This window comes from Pseudophryne corroboree, chromosome 3 (genome assembly GCF_028390025.1).
Source record: "Pseudophryne corroboree isolate aPseCor3 chromosome 3, aPseCor3.hap2, whole genome shotgun sequence".
Taxonomy (NCBI): domain Eukaryota; kingdom Metazoa; phylum Chordata; class Amphibia; order Anura; family Myobatrachidae; genus Pseudophryne; species Pseudophryne corroboree.
In genome coordinates, this window is record NC_086446.1 from 403,333,597 (window position 1) to 403,352,832 (window position 19,236).

General features: G+C 46.7%; 1 protein-coding gene across 2 annotated transcripts in view; it reads left to right on the forward strand.

Moving 5' to 3' along the window:
* The window catches only part of ACSS2 (acyl-CoA synthetase short chain family member 2), a 114,125-nt gene that overhangs the window by 74,526 nt on the left and 20,363 nt on the right, over nt 1-19,236 (forward strand). For both annotated transcript variants that reach the window (XM_063960138.1, XM_063960137.1), the window contains 7 exons: nt 7,833-7,970; nt 8,777-8,947; nt 9,103-9,236; nt 9,882-10,014; nt 11,573-11,629; nt 12,628-12,708; nt 18,505-18,613. In XM_063960138.1, the coding sequence (XP_063816208.1) occupies nt 7,833-7,970; nt 8,777-8,947; nt 9,103-9,236; nt 9,882-10,014; nt 11,573-11,629; nt 12,628-12,708; nt 18,505-18,613 (823 nt within the window). The remainder of the gene's footprint in view (nt 1-7,832; nt 7,971-8,776; nt 8,948-9,102; nt 9,237-9,881; nt 10,015-11,572; nt 11,630-12,627; nt 12,709-18,504; nt 18,614-19,236) is intronic.

The window sequence follows — 19,236 nt, forward strand, 5'->3', positions numbered from 1 at the left end:
CTGTCTCCCAGGACCAGGGTATCTCTCCTGTGGTGGCTGAACAGTGCTCGCCTACTAGAAGGTCGCAGGTTCGGCATTCAGGACTGGGTCCTGGTGACCACGGACGCAAGCCTCCGAGGCTGGGGAGCAGTGACACTGGGAAGAAATTTCCAAGGTCTCTGGTCAAGCCTAGAGTCTTGTCTCCACATCAACGTCCTAGAGTTGAGGGCCATATACAACGCCCTGCGCCAAGCGGAGGAATTGCTTCAGAGAAAACCGGTTCTGATTCAGTCAGACAATGTCACGGCAGTGGCTCCTATAAACCGCCAGGGCGGAACAAGGAGCAGAATGGCCATGGCAGAAGCGACCAGGATTCTACGCTGGGCGGAAGGCCATGTAAGCGCGCTATCAGCGGTGTTCATCCCGGGGGTGGACAACTGGGAGGCGGACTTCCTCAGCAGGCAAGACCTGCATCCGGGAGAGTGGGGACTTCATCAAGAAGTCTTCGCACAGATCACGGATCGTTGGGGACTGCCTCAAATCGACATGATGGCATCCCGTCTCAACAAGAAGCTAAAGCGGTATTGCGCCAGGTCAAGGGACCCTCAGGCGGTAGTGGTAGACGCTCTGGTGACACCTTTGGTGTTCAGATCGGTCTATGTGTTTCCTCCTCTTCCTCTCATACCCAAGGTGTTGAGAATAATAAGAAGAAGCAGGGTCAGAACAATACTCATTGTTCCGGATTGGCCACAGAGGACTTGGTATCCGAAGCTGCAAGAGTTGCTCACAGGGGATCCGTGGCCTCTTCCTCTAAGGCAGGTCCTGCTGCGGCAGGGGCCCTGTCTGTTCCAAGACTTACCGAGGCTGCGTTTGACGGCATGGCGGTTGAACGCCGGATCCTACCGGGGGAAGTCATTCCTACCCTGATCAAGGCTAGGAAAGGCGTGACGTTAAAACATTATCACCGTATATGGCGGAAATATGTTTCTTGGTGTGAGGCCAGAGCTGCTCCTACGGAGGAGTTCCATTTGGGCCGTCAACTTCACTTCCTTCAAACAGGAGTGACTTTGGGCCTAAAATTAGGGTCCATAAAGGTCCAGATTTCGGCCTTATCCATTTTCTTTCAAAGAGAATTGGCCTCTATTTCTGAAGTACAGACCTTTGTGAAGGGGGTGCTGCATATTCAGCCTCCCTTTGTGCCTCCGGTGGCGCCTTGGGATCTTAACGTGGTGTTACGTTTCCTCAAGTCACCTTGGTTTGAACCACTCAAAACTGTGGAGTTGAAATACCTCACGTGGAAGGTGGTCATGTTGTTGGCGTTAGCTTCGGCAAGACGTGTTTCCGAATTGGCGGCTTTATCACATAAAAGCCCATACTTGGTTTTTCACATGGATAGGGCAGAGTTGAGGACTCGCCCTCACTTTCTGCCAAAAGTGGTCTCATCTTTTCATGTGAACCAACCTATTGTCGTGCCTGTGGCTACACGGGACTTGGAGGATTCCGAGTCCCTGGATGTAGTCAGGGCTTTGAAGATTTATGTGACTAGAACGGCTAGAATCAGGAAGACTGAAGCTTTGTTCGTTCTGTATGCGGCCAACGAGGTTGGCGCTCCTGCTTCAAAGCAGACTATTGCTTGCTGGATCTGTAACACGATTCAGCAGGCGCATTCTACGGCAGGATTGCCGTTACCGAAATCGGTTAAGGCCCACTCCACTAGGAAAGTGGGCTCTTCTTGGGCGGCTGCCCGAGGGGTCTCGGCATTACAGTTGTGCCGAGCAGCTACTTGGTCGGGGACAAACACCTTTGCAAAGTTCTATAAGTTTGATACCCTGGCTGAGGAGGACCTCCTGTTTGCTCAATCGGTGCTGCAGAGTCATCCGCACTCTCCCGCCCGTTTAGGAGCTTTGGTATAATCCCCATGGTCCTTACGGAGTCCCAGCATCCTCAAGGACGTTAGAGAAAATAAGATTTTACTTACCGGTAAATCTATTTCTTGTAGTCCGTAGAGGATGCTGGGCGCCCGTCCCAAGTGCGGACTTCTTCTGCAAGACTTGTATATAGTTATTGCTTACATAAGGGTTATGTTATAGTTTTTCGGTTGAACCGTGGCTATGTTGTTGTTCATACTGTTAACTGGGTAAGTTTATCACAAGTTATATGGTGTGATTGGTGTGGCTGGTATGGATCTCGCCCTTAGGTTTACAAAAATCCTTCCTCGTACTGTCCATCTCCTCTGGGCACAGTTTCCCTAACTGAGGTCTGGAGGAGGGGCATAGAGGGAGGAGCCAGTGCACACCCAGAGTCCAAAGCTTTCTTAGAGTGCCCTATCTCCTGCGGAGCCCGTCTATTCCCCATGGTCCTTACGGAGTCCCAGCATCCTCTACGGACTACGAGAAATAGATTTACCGGTAAGTAAAATCTTATTAAAATGAATATGGCTTTAGAATGAATTTAACCAGACAGTTATGATTTGGAAATCGAGGCTAAAATGATTGTGTGTGTGTATTCACAATGAGCCTGATCAGATCCCGAAGGATCTGAGTCGTAGGGTGCAAAGAACCAATGTTCGGTACGTTGTGCATGCACCGGACCTGTATTGCGCATGTGCGATACGGGTCCTGCATTGTTGGATGCACTACGGCTGCAGGGGTCACTAGAGTGACAGTCTGCAGCTATTTGGGGGTTGGATAGGGGCTGGGCACGGCCTCCGTTTACCAAAGTGAAACCGCGTCACCATCATTTTGCAGAAGTGCAGAGGCCAGAATCGCCGTCGAAAAACTGGGATTTCCTGGTCTCTTTGTGGAATGTCCGGCAGTCTGCTTGCAGGGCCCCATGGTTCAAGCAGCCGGCCAATCGTGTCACAGGGGATTCTATGCTGTATCTTAGGACGCAGCACAGATCACTAATGCAAGCAGGAGGCAAATAAAGGCTTGTTGGGGCACCTACCAACAAAACTGAACACAACATGGGCTCACCATGGTGTCTCAGTGGGCAGCAGGCTCTGGCTCACATCGCAGCCAGAAATTCCACAGGTAATAGGGCTGCAGGGCAGTGTTTTTGTGAACTAAGCCCAGACTGGGGGGTGCTCCGCCTCCTGAAAGAAGGGTTGATTCATTTCAAACAGACAGAGGATGGACTGGGAGGTGCAGAAGCTGGGGGCGTTTTATGCTAAAGTGCAGTAGTAACTGCAGGAGCTAGGACTACAGCTGGGAGAGCACACCACCTGTCTCCTCTCCCTTGCCGCTAATTAGCCAGAGCATTTTCTTTAAATTCCCACCTGCGCCACAAGTTCATACCACTGCAACCCTGTCCCTGACTACGGCTGAGATTTTCCAGACTGCAGCACTACAAGCCAAGGACAAAGTTTGCGGCAGTGTGCGCCACAATGTGTGGTTGCCCCAGGGCAACTGCCCCCTCTGCCTTCACCCCTATAATATGACCCAGCATCCTACCACATCTGAATTACAGTAGGCCCAGTGTTCCAAATTGCTATTTTTGCAATCCATATTCTCCCCTGTTGGCTACTAGCCCATTGTTAGCTTTGTGTGTCCCTATACTTTAGTATTTGGATTGGTCTGTGGTTGGGATAGTGTGTGACTTCCATGAGGGTTATCGGCCTGTGACTTAAAGGTCTCCACGTGGCTTAATGCTACGGAGGAGGCACAGCAGCATGGGATCCGGATGATGGGGGTAATTCTGAGTTGATCGCAGCAGGAATTTTGTTAGCAGTTGGGTAAAACCATGTGCACTGCAGGGGGGACAGATATAACATGTGCAGAGAGAGTTAGATTTGGGTGTGGTGTGTTCAATCTGCAATCTAAATTACAGTGTAAAATAAAGCAGCCAGTATTTACCCTGCACAGAAACAAAATAACCCACCCAAATCTAACTCTCTCTGCACATGTTATATCTTCCTCCCCTGCAGTGCACATGGTTTTGCCCAACTGCTAACAAAAATCCTGCTGCGATCAACTCAGAATTACCCCCGATAGGTCGACAGTCACTAGTTTAACACATATGGTCGACATTGACAAAATGTCGATGTGACAATGGTCGAAGCAGCAAAAGGTCGACATGTCTCTTTTTGGATATTTTTTCACCTTTTTGAGACTTTACCATCCACGTGGACTACAATTGGGAACAGTAACCTGTGTCGCGTGCAGTGGTAGTGGAGCGAGGCACTTTGCCCAATGTTTGCTCGCCATGCTAGGGTATGCGGTATACTTATTGGGGGTCCATGTGCTTATAAGAAGAAACGACACCAAAAACACCTCAGTCATGTTGACTTTTTCCATGTCGACTTACAGTATGTCAATGTGGACTTTGTAATGACTGTCATCCTGCTATACCACACCCCAGTAGCACACATGTATAAATGTAACAAATACTAGCGAAGGTCTACAGAATAAATATGCACGCCGTCTCTCCTGCCAACTGATTACCTCCTCTGACTCCTACCTACAAGATTTTGCATGTGCTGCTCCCTTTCTCTGGAATCTCTTTCTCTCCCCATCCAACTCTCCACCTCTCTACAATACCTCAAACAGGCTCTCAAGACCCACTTCTTCACCAAACCCAGCCAACTCCCCTCCTAACCCTCTTGTCTATGCTCTATAGTAAATGCTTCAATTTAATTTCATAAAAATGATTTGTTTTGATGCTCATACTCAGTGGCGGCTCCTATCTTAGTGGAGGAGGGGGGCTGCCGCTGGTTGTGCTGCTGCATTCCTCCGCCCTCGTCCATACCGCTGGCTGGGTCCTGGCATCTGTACAATGTAATTCACAGATGCTGGGACTGGCGCAGTAGCAGTGACGGTACTTTGCATGCGCAAACCCCCTGCTACTATGGATTGCATCGGCTGCAGTCCATAGAACCGGGTAGGACCACCTGAAAGGCAGAAAGTGGTTTCCTACAGGAAGCCAGCTCTCTGCTATCGCAGCCCGGTCTGGCAGTCCCATAGGGTGGGAACACCTCCCAATGGGAATGTCTGTAGTGTCTCTGACTGGCAGGTAGGACTTCCAATAGGAAGTCACTGCCAGTCTCAGTGAAGCCAGTGCAATCTCACGGACTGCATCTGGCTTCATAGACACTGAGTTGAAGTGGATGATTTTGCCTGGGGGGCTGCAGTTCTGCAGGCCATAGGTAAAATCCACCACTGCTCATACTCCATCCCAGCAGATGCTGCTAGTGTTCCCCCTTTTTTTTTTTTTTTTTTTTAAATCACAAGTGTCAGCCTCTAGCTGGTCACATGATTGTTCCTGTCACCCAGTGCTGAAAGTAGAAATTTTTTCTTAGTGGTACTGATAGTAAAACTGGGCATGGTCACGTGTCATGATGGGGCGTGGTCTCACAAAACTAGGGGAGTGGCTACATGACAATAGGGGCATGGCCATATTATGCCACACACCATAATGCCCTATACACCTTATGCCAAACACTGTAATGCCCATTACACATTATGTCACACACCATAATGCCCATTACACATTGTCACACACCATAATGCCTATTATACATTATGGCACACACCATAATGCTTATTACGCATTATGCCACACACCATAATGCCCATTACACATTATGCCAGACACCGTAATGCCTATTACATATTATACCACACACCTTAATTCCTATTATATATTATGCCACACACAGTTATGGCACTGACACCATTTTTCAAAAAAGCCCCTTAGAAATTATGCCCCAGCGGTGGGCTGGTGGTACTGCATACCACCACCATATTTCTTAATGGTACTCCTTACCATTCTACTTTCAGCACTGCTGTCACCAGCACTAACACTAATGTGTTTTATATGCAGATCTCACAGATATCACTGTTGGAGGAGTATGTAGCATATTTGCACTAAAAAATGTTTGAAGTGGGAGTTGGTTGCAGCTTTACCATCACAAAATATAGATACTTATAAGTAAGAACAGTCACAAAGGTATAATTAAAAGAGAGGGCTTTAATTTGATTACCAGTTACCATGTAGGTAAGCTGTGTGAATCTAGTGCATGCAATTCCAGTCCAACCGCAAGAAGATGCCACTACTTGTGCTGGGCTGTAGTGTAATTTTATAGTTTGTTATTATATTGGACCTGCTTGTATTACTGCTCGGGATGATGCTGCTGAACATTGTACGCCTTATAAATAAAATATTATGATGGCGATATCCATCACCAATTTAGAAGCAGAGATGCAAATGGAAGTACTGTTGAGGTACTAGCGGTGTGTACTGTTGGAATGAAGCAGTACAGTGGTGACATCATACTTACCTACTCTCCGGGAAGCTTGCGGGAGGCTCCCGTTTTTTTGGGTAGCCCCCCGCACCCCCGGAAGAGTAGGCAGGTCTCCCGCATCCTGATCGCACCCTAGTGATGCGAGCAGGATGGAGAGATAACCTCGGGTGGAGAAGGGGTTAAAATGACGCAAATCGCGTCATTTTAGCCCCGCCCCCTTCCAGTGGACCCGCGAATCGCGGCATTTCCCGATGCGGGGCGGGGCTTAGTGATGTCACAGTCCGGCCCCGCCCCCCGAAGACACCTGCAGCGTCTCGTCTCCGGGCTTCTCCCGGAGAGGAGACTTACAATGTAGGTAAGTATGGGTGACATGAAACATGAACTAGTGTTGGTGGCAACCAGACTGTCTTTCAGACTTATCTTACCCAAACTACTGCTTCTCCTGGTTCTGGTAAAGGCATTTGCTTTTGTGCTGCAAGGCTATGGCCCTCATTCCGAGTAGTTCGCTCGGTAATTTTCTTCGCATCGCAGTGAAATTCCGCTTAGTACGCATGCGCAATATTCGCACTGCGACTGCGCCAAGTAATTTTACAATGAAGATAGTATTTTTACTCACGGCTTTTTCTTCGCTCTGGGCGGAAACAGGCCGTTTTATGGGCGTGTGGATAAAAACGCTACCGTTTCCGGAAAAAACGCAGGAGTGGCCGGAGAAACGGGGGAGTGTCTGGGCGAACGACGCTGGGTGTGTTTATGACGTCAAACCAGGAACGACAAGCACTGAACTGAACGCAGATGCCGAGTAAGTCTGAAGCTACTCTGAAACTGCTAAGTAGTTTGTAATCGCAATATTGCGAATACATCGGTCGCAATTTTAAGAAGCTAAGATACACTCCCAGTAGGCGTAGGCTTAGCGTGAGCAACTCTGCTAAATTCGCCTTGCGAGCGATCAACTCGGAATGAGGGCCTATATCTTTGTTATATGTCAGCCCGGAGTAGCTTTGTGTCTGGTATTTGTTATGAAGCATGTTGCTTGCTACTGGAGAGCCATGATCCTTGTTCTCCATGTGTGGTGTCAGCTGCTGTGGCGACACTCCTTGGAAGCACTGTGTAACTGCCCGCTGCCTTCACAAATATTTAACTGCTCGGACACAGAGCTGATCTAAAGCACAGCCATCTCTAACTGCCATCTACATGAAAATACTGTTTTGTCTAGATAAGCCATTTGTCATTAATAAGCTTCAATAGCAGAGATCGCTAAGATTAAGGGGTCTATTCATGAAGCAGTGAAAAGTGTGGAGAAGTGAGCCAGTCGAGAAGATGCCCATGGCAACCAATCAGCATTGACACAACATTTATAATTTGCATTCTATACAATTGTACGGAGCAGCTGATTGGTTGCCATGGGCAACTTCTCCACAGGCTCACTTCTCCACTCTTTTCACTGCTTCATGAATAGACCCCCAAATGACGTCATGCTTTTTAATAGATTTTAGAAACGGTTTCAGAAAACAAGTTAAATGCGAAGTCCTGCCATGAACAACAAGTGGTAGAACCAGTAGGTAAAGCTGTTGGACTATACTGTACTACTTTTAACTCCATTATTTTCTTACAGACCAAGTGGAACCCATCAGTGGACTTATGGTGGCATGATCTAACAAAGGATGCCAGCACAGAGTGTGAGCCAGAGTGGTGTGATGCAGAGGATGCGCTGTTTATTCTTTACACAAGTGGCTCTACTGGCAAGCCCAAGGTGAATGCAGTCCAGCAGGTGTAGTATAGTATGCCGGCGGCCGGGATCCCGGCGGCCAGCATACCGGCCCCAGGATCCCAACCGCCGGCATACCGACAGCTGGGCGAGCGCAAATAATCCCCTTGCGGGCGCATGCTATTTATTCTCCCTCCAGGGATGTTGTGGACCCCCAAAAGGGAGAATAGTTCTCGGTATGCCGGGTGTCGGGATTCTGGCGCTGGTGTACTGAATGCCGGGATCCCAACAGCCGGCATACTGAATACCACCCAGTCCAGTATGGCAATTGCAGTCTTGTCAGTTATGATTCTCATTAAAGGATGGGGTTCAGTTAGGTTAATTTTGATGTACATGTATTGAAGGTACAGTAGTGGGCAACATATAATTTCATTTTGGCACCCCTAAAGAACTGAATGTTGCCCCCCTCAGAGGGCAGCTGGACAACCCACCATACCACCTACCTTACAGCGATAGATAGATTTATGTACAGTAGATGTCTCTTTCAATCTGTCTATGGGGGGTGGAGGACAAAGGGGGAGTTGAGGAGGAAGTGGGGAGAAACATATGAAGTGGGAGGTTAGAAGGGCACAGGGCTGGAGCTAGGTGGAGAAGGGCATGGGGAGGGAGGAGGTGAAGCAGTTGGAAAAAGGGGATTATCTCCATGCTGACATATTTTTTTTTTTGGAGGGGGGGTGGGGGGGAGGTGCAAGCCGCTCCCTTGTCCCTCCTGTTCTGACACCTATGCCAGGGTGGTTAAAATCAACTGCAAAGTTGGACTATTTCTGATGCCTGCACATTTTTATTTATAGGGCGTAGTTCACACAGTGGGAGGTTATATGATCTTCACTGCCACTACATTCAAATACGTGTTTGATTACCATCCTGATGATATATACTGGTGCACTGCTGATATTGGATGGATCACCGGACACTCCTACCTCGTCTATGGACCACTAGCCAATGGAGCTACCAGTGTATTAGTAAGTTATTTTGCCAGAATGGCTAAAATCCTTTTTCCTAAAGTGTCATGAACACCTTGGAGAAATGATTGCTCCTTGTTTCTGAATCTAATGCTTCTGTACACACTCACTAATCGTTCCCACTTCTCTCTTCACCATCTCCATTCTATTTGCAGTTTGAAGGACTCCCAATATATCCAGATATCTCCCGGATGTGGCAAATCATTGATAAATACAGTGTGAGCAAATTCTACACAGCACCAACCGCGATCCGACTGCTGATGAAATATGGAGAGGAACCAGTGAGAAGGTAATCCAGTAAATTCCATCCGGTTGTCGCTGTTGTCCTCTTTGAGCTCATGGCTGCCAGATGTTGTTGATTTAGCTCAAAGCAAAGTGTTCTAGTCAGAAAAATTGTGTGTACATGTACTGCACAGGAAATTAATATAGCATTTTACCCTCAGAATAATTTACTGGGTACCACAAAAAATAATTACATAGCCTATTTAATTAACATATGTCCATTGTAAAGCGCAACGGAATTTGCTGCGCTATATAAGAAACTGTTAATAAATAAATAATAAACATATTATACTACCCAGTATTACTAGAATATGACTGTCAGTACCTCTTGTGCTTGGCACCAATGTACCTATTAGCACTCTGGTAGTACATTCTTAGGGGTAAATTTATTCAAATGTGGGATAACAAAGTGGAGATGTTGCCCATAGTAAACAAATAGATTCTAGCTTAGATCTTCTAGAAGATACTAGATAAATTAGAAGTAGAATGTGATTGGTTTGGTTGCTATGGGCAACATCTCCAGTTTTGTAAACCTGCACTTTTGGAAATATACCTCATCTTTGTGGCTGGTATTTGTTTAATATATATTATTTGGCCTTAAAACTTGAATGACAGAAGTGTTCTTATAATTGCGATGTGTGTGTCCTGGCAGGTATACTAGAAAATCATTAAAGATTTTAGGAACAGTTGGAGAACCAATTAATCCAGAAGCCTGGCTTTGGTATTACAATGTTGTGGGAGAGAAAAGATGTCCAATCGTGGATACATTTTGGCAAACTGAAACGGTAAGAAATTGTGATGGTTGGGATAGGAAGGTTAGGTGATGTTTAACAGGCAGGAGTGGGTGATGTGTGGCAGGTAGGTGTAGGGAGTGGGTGATGTGTGGCAGGTAGGTGTAGGGAGTGGGTGATACGTGGCAGGCAGGTGTAGGGAGTGGGTGATATGTGGCAGGCAGGTGTAGGGAGTGGGTGATGCGTGGCAGGTAGGTGTAGGGAGTGGGTGATGCGTGGCAGGCAGGTGTAGGGAGTGGGTGATATGTGGCAGGCAGGTGTAGGGAGTGGGTGATGCGTGGCAGGTAGGTGTAGGGAGTGGGTGATGCGTGGCAGGTAGGTTTAGGGAGTGGGTGATGCGTGGTAGGTAGGTGTAGGGAGTGGGTGATGTGTGGCAGGCAGGTGTAGGGAGTGGGTGATGCGTGGCAGGTAGGTGTAGAGAGTGGGTGATGCGTGGCAGGTAGGTGTAGGGAGTGGGTGATGCGTGACAGGCAGGTGTAGAGAGTGGGTGATGCGTGGCAGGCTGTTGAAAGGACTGGGTGATGCACAGCAAGCTGGAGAGAGAATTGTGCCTGATGTATGCAAGGCAAGAGAGGGGATTGGCTTACGCACGCCAGGCAGGAGTGTGGGCTGTCTGATGCACGCCAGGCAGGAGTGTGGGCTGTCTGATGCACTCCAGGCAAAAGTGTGGGCTGTCTGATGCACGCCAGGCTTGAGTGTGGGTTGTCTGGTGCACGCCAGGCAGCAGTGTGGACTGTGATGCACGTCAGGCAGCAGTGTAGACTGTGATGCACGCCAGGCAGCAGTGTGGGCTGTGATGCACGCCAGGCAGCAGTGTGGGCTGTCTGATGCACACCAGGCAGCAGTGTGGGCTGTCTGATGCACGCCAGGCAGCAGTGTGGGTTGTCTGGTGCGCGCCAGGCAGCAGTGTGGGTTGTCTGATGCGCGCCAGGCAGCAGTGTGGGTTGTCTGATGCGCGCCAGGCAGCAGTGTGGACTGTCTGATGCGCGCCAGGCAGCAGGGTGGGCTGTCTGATGCGCGCCAGGCAGCAGTGTGGGCTGTCTGATGCGCGCCAGGCAGCAGTGTGGGCTGTCTGATGCGCGCCAGGCAGCAGTGTGGGCTGCCTGATGCGCGCCAGGCAGCAGTGTGGGCTGCCTGATGCGCGCCAGGCAGCAGTGTGGGCTGCCTGATGCGCGCCAGGCAGCAGTGTGGGCTGTCTGATGCGCGCCAGGCAGCAGTGTGGGCTGTCTGGTGCGCGCCAGGCAGCAGTGTGGGCTGTCTGGTGCGCGCCAGGCAGCAGTGTGGGCTGTCTGGTGCGCGCCAGGCAGCAGTGTGGGCTGTCTGATGCACGCCAGGCAGCAGTGTGGGCTGTCTGATGCACGCCAGGCAGCAGTGTGGGCTGTCTGATGCACGCCAGGCAGCAGTGTGGGCTGTCTGGTGCACGCCAGGCAGCAGTGTGGGTTGTCTGGTGCACGCCAGGCAGCAGTGTGGGCTGTCTGGTGCATGCCAGGCAGGACAGTACAATGTATTACAAGAAAAAGAGACTTCATACTTTTCTGTGTTTTATTTACAGGGAGGTCATGTATTAACTCCGCTTCCAGGTGCAACAGCCACCAAACCCGGCTCAGCTGTAAGTACTTTTACATAGAACTGCTTATGTTTATCATACAAGGGATTTTAAGTTTTAAGTTGCCAATATTTGGCTTTTATTGCTCAGGACAAAAAATAAACAATAACAGTGACCTTAATAAATAAATAATAAAAGATAAACAGGGGGATTTGGGGGATTGTTCTACTATTAATTGTGCTGTTAAACTTGAGTTACTCATTTTGCTGAATGTATCTGTTTTGAGTTTTTAGAAATATGTAAAAAATAGATTTTATGGACTTATTTGTAACAATTCATTAGGAAGTTTTTTTTTTTACAACCATTCAAGAATTGTATACTACAAATCCTAAATATTTAAAGCTCTTAATCCACAATTGTGTATTATGTGATTTTAGGTATATTGTTATCTTTGGGGGAGAATATTATACTTGGACCAGTTAATGAGACTGTTTAGATTATAAACTTCCTGAGAAAGCATTAATTTAGCTTAAATTGGCTATTAAATAATGGAGTGCATCCACTTATATTGCTGCAATGGCATAAAGTGAATGAGACTTGCAGTAGTATAATTACTACTCGCATGACCCACAGCCGGTCACATGAGTATCTTGGTCAGAGGTTGGAGAGGGATAAAGTACTAACCAATTACCTTCTAACTCTCATTTTACTGACTGTTTGAAAAATTACAGTTGCTGATTGGTTTGTACTTTATCTCTTTCCACGTTATGTCTCATGGCTTGCTTTGATATATCTGCCACTATGTAACCACTTTAATAATTTATTTAAAAACATGCTCGTTCCTGTTTAAGGGTATATGCAGATACAATATTATATTGTGCTTTTAACAAATATGAGTGCAAGTTTGTATTCTGTGAGGAAATATTTTATTTTCATAACCAGTTATAGTAAAGACCTACTAAATGACAATGAAAATATGACTTGACCACTACAATATTGTAATTTCACATATCAGGACCTTTAATCCTATCTAAATTTTGGCATTTGTCTTTATTTTTAAGACTTTTCCATTTTTCGGAGTAGTTCCTGCAATCTTAGATGAGTCTGGGGAAGAGCTTGAGGGAGAAGCTGAAGGCTACCTGGTAAGTAAAAATGTGTAGACCCAGATCTATAATGTGTATATGGTGGTGTACGCAAGTTAATACAGAGGTGTCTTCATACATCTTGCTCAATACGCTACATAGGGGTGTATTCAATTCAAGTTGGATTAACAGGAATTTAAGGTCGAATCCAGATTTGACCTATTCCATCATACTCCCGTTTATCCGACAAGTCAGAAAATCCAACTTGTCAGAAAGCACGTGGATCGGCGTATTAGCCACGGATCCACTTGTTTTGCCGGATTCGCTGCCAAATCCAACAGGTTTTAGCCCTGTTTCCGACCATGTAAATCCGACTTAAAAAAAATGTCATATTGGCATTGTCGGGAACAGCCAAATACTGCATTGTCAGATCCTTTCCGTCGGAAAGGATCCGACAAGCATTGAATACACCCCTTAGTGGGAGATGCCTGGCATGAGTGAGCCAGTGAGTGACCGATTCCCTGCAACTCCGTTAGCGCTGGGTGTCTTTTTTATTTTTTTCAAAAATGCGTCTTGTACGCTTTACTATGTGAATAGGATTTATATGCAGACTCTTCTAATTAAAATGATATGCAGTGTCACTATACTGACAGCTGGCATCCGTTTGCTTGTATATTATACTGGAACCTGTATGGCAGACCAACCCTAGAGGCACTCTTCTAATACAGTTTATTCATATACTTGCTATGCTGCAACATGTCTGCAGTCATTGTGAATAATTGGATTTAATTTGATTTATGCATAACTCATAGGCACTAGTTAGTCAAGGTGACCGAAAAACGCTGCTGGCATATAATGCACCTGATAATACCACTGTGTACTCACTTCATTTCAAATGTGTGACGGCTCAATGTATTGGTTGTCACCAGCTGTGCCCCAGCTCAGTGTATTGTCTGCCACCAGATATGCCAATCAGTTTAGTATATTGATTGCCACCAGTTATGCCCCAGATTGGTGTACCTTAAAGACACAGGTGTTTCACCTTGTGGCTAATCTGAGATGCCATCATGTCGAAATCTGGTTGCTCCCACTGGTCCACCAGCTGTTGAAAGACCTCCATTCAACAGGATGAAAAGTTTGTCTGCTGAGAGTCTGCTTTCCAATTTTCCACCAGGGCAAAGTAGATTACTGCGATGGTTAGATCATGTTGCTACACCATGCTGATCTCTGTCATGGCAATGGCATTCCTAGGGATTTATATAAGCCACAGCTGTGCCATTGTTGGAGTGGATTTTGAAGGCCTTCCTTGAAAGAACTGACATCCACTGATTAGAGCTCCAGCACATTTATTGGGACTGAAAAATGACTGCCTGTGAGCCCTGAAGACTGGTGCCTACTGTGGCTTCCATTTAGTCCAAGATGGATAACGTATGACCCCTGTTGAGATTATCACTTGTTAAGCACCAGCAAAGAGATATACGCACCCTTTGTGACTAAAGAGCTGTTCCCAGAACATGAGTCTGCAGCAAGTGAGTTTGCCTTTATCAGATCACCAAGTTAAAGAATGACCATCAAATTATAGAAATGGATGGCAAATCTGAGGAACAGGTGTCTCAACAGATTGGAACATGCAATTATGCATCCTTGATGTCTATATTAAGAGTTAGACTCTTCGAGATTGTTTTTTTTTTTTTTTTTAATTAAGTATTTTTTTTGTTTTGCAAGAGAAAAAAGAACATTACAATAAACAATTCTAATAAACATCTACAAAATCAAGTTTGTGCTTTACAAGTAGTCCTTCTAAATATTAATTGCATTATGTGGATATAGGACAGTCACATCCACTCATCAGACCAAGTTAAAACAGATATAGAAGATTAAACAAAAGAATCAAGTTTCGTGCTAGAATACATGGGGAGAAAATGGAAGGAGGCGAGCCGGGCCGTACCAGAAGCAGTACACCTTTGCAATCGACACATATACTCATCATTTAAAGCAAGGGGTCAATAGAGTACGGAGAGTTCCTCCAAAGAGCCCAAATCTTATCAAATGTCAATAGAGAATTACATTTAGTGTACATAAAGCGTTCATAGGAGAGGGTAGTATTTACAAGGGCAACCCATTCAGCAGATGACGGAGGAACATGAGCCATCCAGGTACGAGCGATACACACCCGGGCCAATGCTAGAACAATATTCACATAAAGGCAGGAGTGAAGCGGGAGGCAGTCCCTCAAATCAAGACCGACTATACAAATACGCGGAGTCAACAACGGAATCCGAATACCCGTATGGGCTATAGATGTCGTGACATCTTCCCAAAAGGCGTACACCCACGGGCATTGCCAGAGCAAGTGCCAGAACCCAGCAGCCGGAGCAGAGCATTTCGGGCATTTATCAGAGGCCGAGCCTCCAAATTTAAACAGACGAGAAGGAGTCCAGTAGACCCTATGTCAAATATATAGCTGTATTTGCTGGAATCTAGCACTCGCCGAGGCCACACGCGGGGAAGCCAATATATGATTCCAATCCTCCTCACCAATTTCATCTAAATCTTGCATCCATTTAGCGTTGAGGGTGGACAGCCCAACCAATGCAGAGGAGGAGAGAAGGGAGGAGTACGAAGCCGAAACCCTCCCACGAGAAGGCAAAGTACGAATTAATTTGTGAACAGGGGATTCAGAAAGTTGTGAAGCAGAGCCCCACCACTGTGCCATCAGAGCATGTCGGAGCTGTAAATAACGAAAAAAAATATTGTCTAGGGATATCATATGTAGTGGACAGATACTAATAACTATGGAGTGCCCCATCCTGGTAAAGTTGCCCCACTGCAGTCACCTCATACAAAATCCAAATCGAACCACCCTCCATTTTAAAGAGCTCGGAGAAATTTGTATTATTCCAAAGTGGAGAGCAGGGGTCCACCGTGGAATCTCCCAGCAGCTTCTCAGCCGCCAACCATACTCTTCGAGTCTGTTGTAATAATGGGGGGGGGGGGAGAGGTCAGCGGAGTATTTGCTAATAAGAACTGCAACGGAGAGAACGAGAGGCCAGCCCTATCTAAAAGAGCCACAGGAAGGCACCCATAATCCCCCAGAGTAACTTATTCGTAAAGTTGTACTAGTTGGGCAGCCAAATAGTATAAGTGTATATCTGGCAAGGCCAAGCCACTCTTGGCTCTGGGTCTACTAAGCCTTTTATATGCAATACGTGCCCGTTTAGCACCCCAGATAAAGGAAGTAATATATCGGGAAATCAACGAAAATTCTGAGGCGGGGATATAAACTGGTGAATTCTGTAGTATATAAAGAAATTTGGGTTGAATAATCATTTTGATAATATTCACATGACCTGTCACAGTTAAAGGGAGCTTCTGCCAGATGCGTGCCTTCATACGCAGATTATCAATCTGGGGGGTCAGATTCAGGGTGACAAAATCTTTAGGGCAATGAGAAATTTGAATACCAAGATATTTAAATTGGGTGCACCATTGGAGGGGAAGGTCATAAGAGGGTGGGGGTAATGTAGAGGGACTTAACGGAAACACCACCGATTTGCCCCAGTTAATACAGATACCTGAAAAAAAAACAAATTCCCGTAACAATTCTAAAAGGGCAGGTGATGAGGGGGATACATCTTTTAAGAATAATATCATGTCGTCTGCATACAACCCAATTTTTTCCTCCTGGCCCGCAACCCAGAGCCCCGCTATATTTGCTGCGGCTCTAACAGCGCAGGCCAAGAGTTCTACAGCAAGAGAAAAAAGCAGCGGGGACAGAGGACACCCTTGTCGAGTACCCCTCTTTAACAGAAAAGATTCAGTAGTAAAACCATTAACCACAACCCTCGCAGCTGGACAGGAATATAAAAGTTTAACCCAGGACCAAAAGTTCGGGTCTATTCCAAATCTGGCAATGGACTCCCAGAGATAAACCCATTCTACGGAGTCAAAAGCACGGGCAGCGTCAAGAGAAACCACTATTGCACCGTCCAAATCATCCCCCGCCACCTGCATATACGTAAATAGTCGTCTGAGATTGATGGTGGTAGATCTGCCCGGCATAAAGCCAGTTTGATCACAATGTACTAGCTCCAAGACCACAGTATTAAGCCGGAGCGCTAAAAGTTTTGCAAGAATTTTTATGTCAGTTGACAGTAGGGAGAGAGGACGGTACGAGTCTAAAAGAAGGGGGTCTTTACCAGGTTTCGGTATTAGTACCACCAGTGCCTCCACCATAGATGGGGGAAGAGTGCCACCCCGCAACAACAATTTAAAAAATAACAGGAGTTTGGGGGCAAAAAAATCCAAATGGGTCTTATACAGTTCGATCGGGAGACCATCAACCCCCGGGGCCTTATTACTGGGAAAAGACATAATGGCATTTTTAACCTCCAGCGTAATGGGGGTATCCAAAAATTGTCGTGACTCAGGACTTAAAGAAGGAACCTCTATCTTATCAAAATAGTTAGACAATGTTGAGTACGTATACTGTACCCTGGTTCTATAAACATCTGAAAAGTGTGAGTAGAAACTAGAAGCTATAGAAGGGGTGTCAGTGCATATAACACCAGATACACTCGTGATGCTATGCACAGTGACGTGAGGCAACTCCTGCCTTGCCAAGTAGGCCAGAAACTTTCCTGAACGATCTCCCTGAACATAAAAATCATTGGCGCGGAAAAGTAAACTCCTCTTAGATTTATCAAGGAGTAGGTCAATTGTTTATGGACAATCAGCCATTCCACCCGATCCGCGGCGAGGCCACTACGCAAATAGGTCTGTTCAAGCTCTGCACTCCTCCTCTCCAACTCCCCCTCAAGCTGTCTACTAGATATCTTCAGCTGGGCAACTCTGGATATTAAAGAACCCCAGAGAAAAGCCTTATAAGCATCCCATATCAATAAAGCATTATCACAAATAGGATTATTAGCAAAAAACTCCTCCCAAAGCGCAATTAGTTCGGAGGCTGCACCCATCTGGGTCAGCCAGAAAGGATTAAACTTCCAGAATGATGTCACCCTGGGTATATCAAAACCTATAGATAATATAGGGGAGTGATCAGAAATCCCACGTGATAAATATCTCACCGAAGAAACACAGGGGAGTAGGGAACGTGTAAGCAGTGCCATATCAATACAGGAAAATACTCCATACGAGCCTGAGAAACTGGAAAAACAACTGACAGTGGGGTTACGTAAGCCGGCGGATCAGCACACGGGTGGGGGGGGGGGGGGGGGGGGCGATCAGGGCATGGCGGGATCATCCGCCCGCCGCTCAGGCAGCTATGAAATGATTCTGGGCCAGTCGGGAGCTGGCGGCAGAGCTCCATCCACGCGCCCCGCCAACCGCAAGATGGTGCCCGGCAGCAACTCGCTGTCAGCACAGCTGCCACCCGGGTATCAGGAGGGAGAAAAGCCAGTCCAGAGAGCGGTCATAGTGGCAGGGCTCCACGGGCCGTTCCCCGGTCAAGGGTGGGGTAAGTTAGATCGGCCAGGCGATGCTAGAAGGGCACGGGACTCCAGCAGTGACTTCCAAAATGGCGCCGGCCACACGTAGGCCGGGATCGGCACGGCACACTGAAATGCACTTTGCAGGGACACAGGAGCACTCTGAAATGTAGCCCAGAACGGTCAGCAGCCGTTCAGACAGCCAGGTGGGCAACCACACAAGGGCAGCAGGATACTTTTCAGGATCAGTTAGGCTGGGGAGCTAGGAATGCACGTCCTACTCCATATCCAGTCAGGCCACGCCCCCTACTCTTCGAGATTGTTGGATAAGGTTTCTTTTTCTTGTGGTCAAGAAAACAATACTCCTTTTGATTGTACAAAATTACACACTTACACATTTCTCTTGAAGGTATTTAAACAACCCTGGCCTGCACTCATGCGCACAGTATATGGGAACCATGAAAGATTTGAAACCACCTACTTCAAGAAGTTCCCTGGATATTATGTGACAGGAGATGGTAAGTTATTCTTGTTTCACACCCCCATCCAAGGCATTTGTTTTGTACGAATTACCCTCACCTATAATTTATATCGAGTTCCAATGTATATACAATACTTTAAAAAAACAAAAAACCAACAACATATTTTTGCTAAGAATGGTGACTTAACATATTAGGTCCTTTTAACTTCCCAAGCAGGCCATTTTAATGAAGTGCTTATTTACCAACAGTTCTGCCTTCAGTTATTGGTTGTGCAGTCTACCATGGAATGAGGAGTTAATAACTCCAGCATGCTCTACCATCATTAGGATTTGTATTTTCATAGCAAAATAATACCCCATTCACACCGCACAAATAACCTGGTATCGACCCGGCATATTGCCGGGTCGGGGAAGCCAGTAGTAGCGTCCAATTCCAAGGACCCGTTTCCAATTCCCGGGTGGAATCCGGCATTGGCGGTGTGAAAGGGGTATAACAATCTGGGTAATAACACTTACCATGCTGCTACAGGAGCTTGACCACTAAACAAACTGAAAAGAGGTTTGATGCACAATGGCTTCAGCGTCATTATAGAAATGTCGTTTTGTTTAGTTTCTGATATTTTCTTTGTATATGCACTACCGTTGTACTAGTTCGCAGTT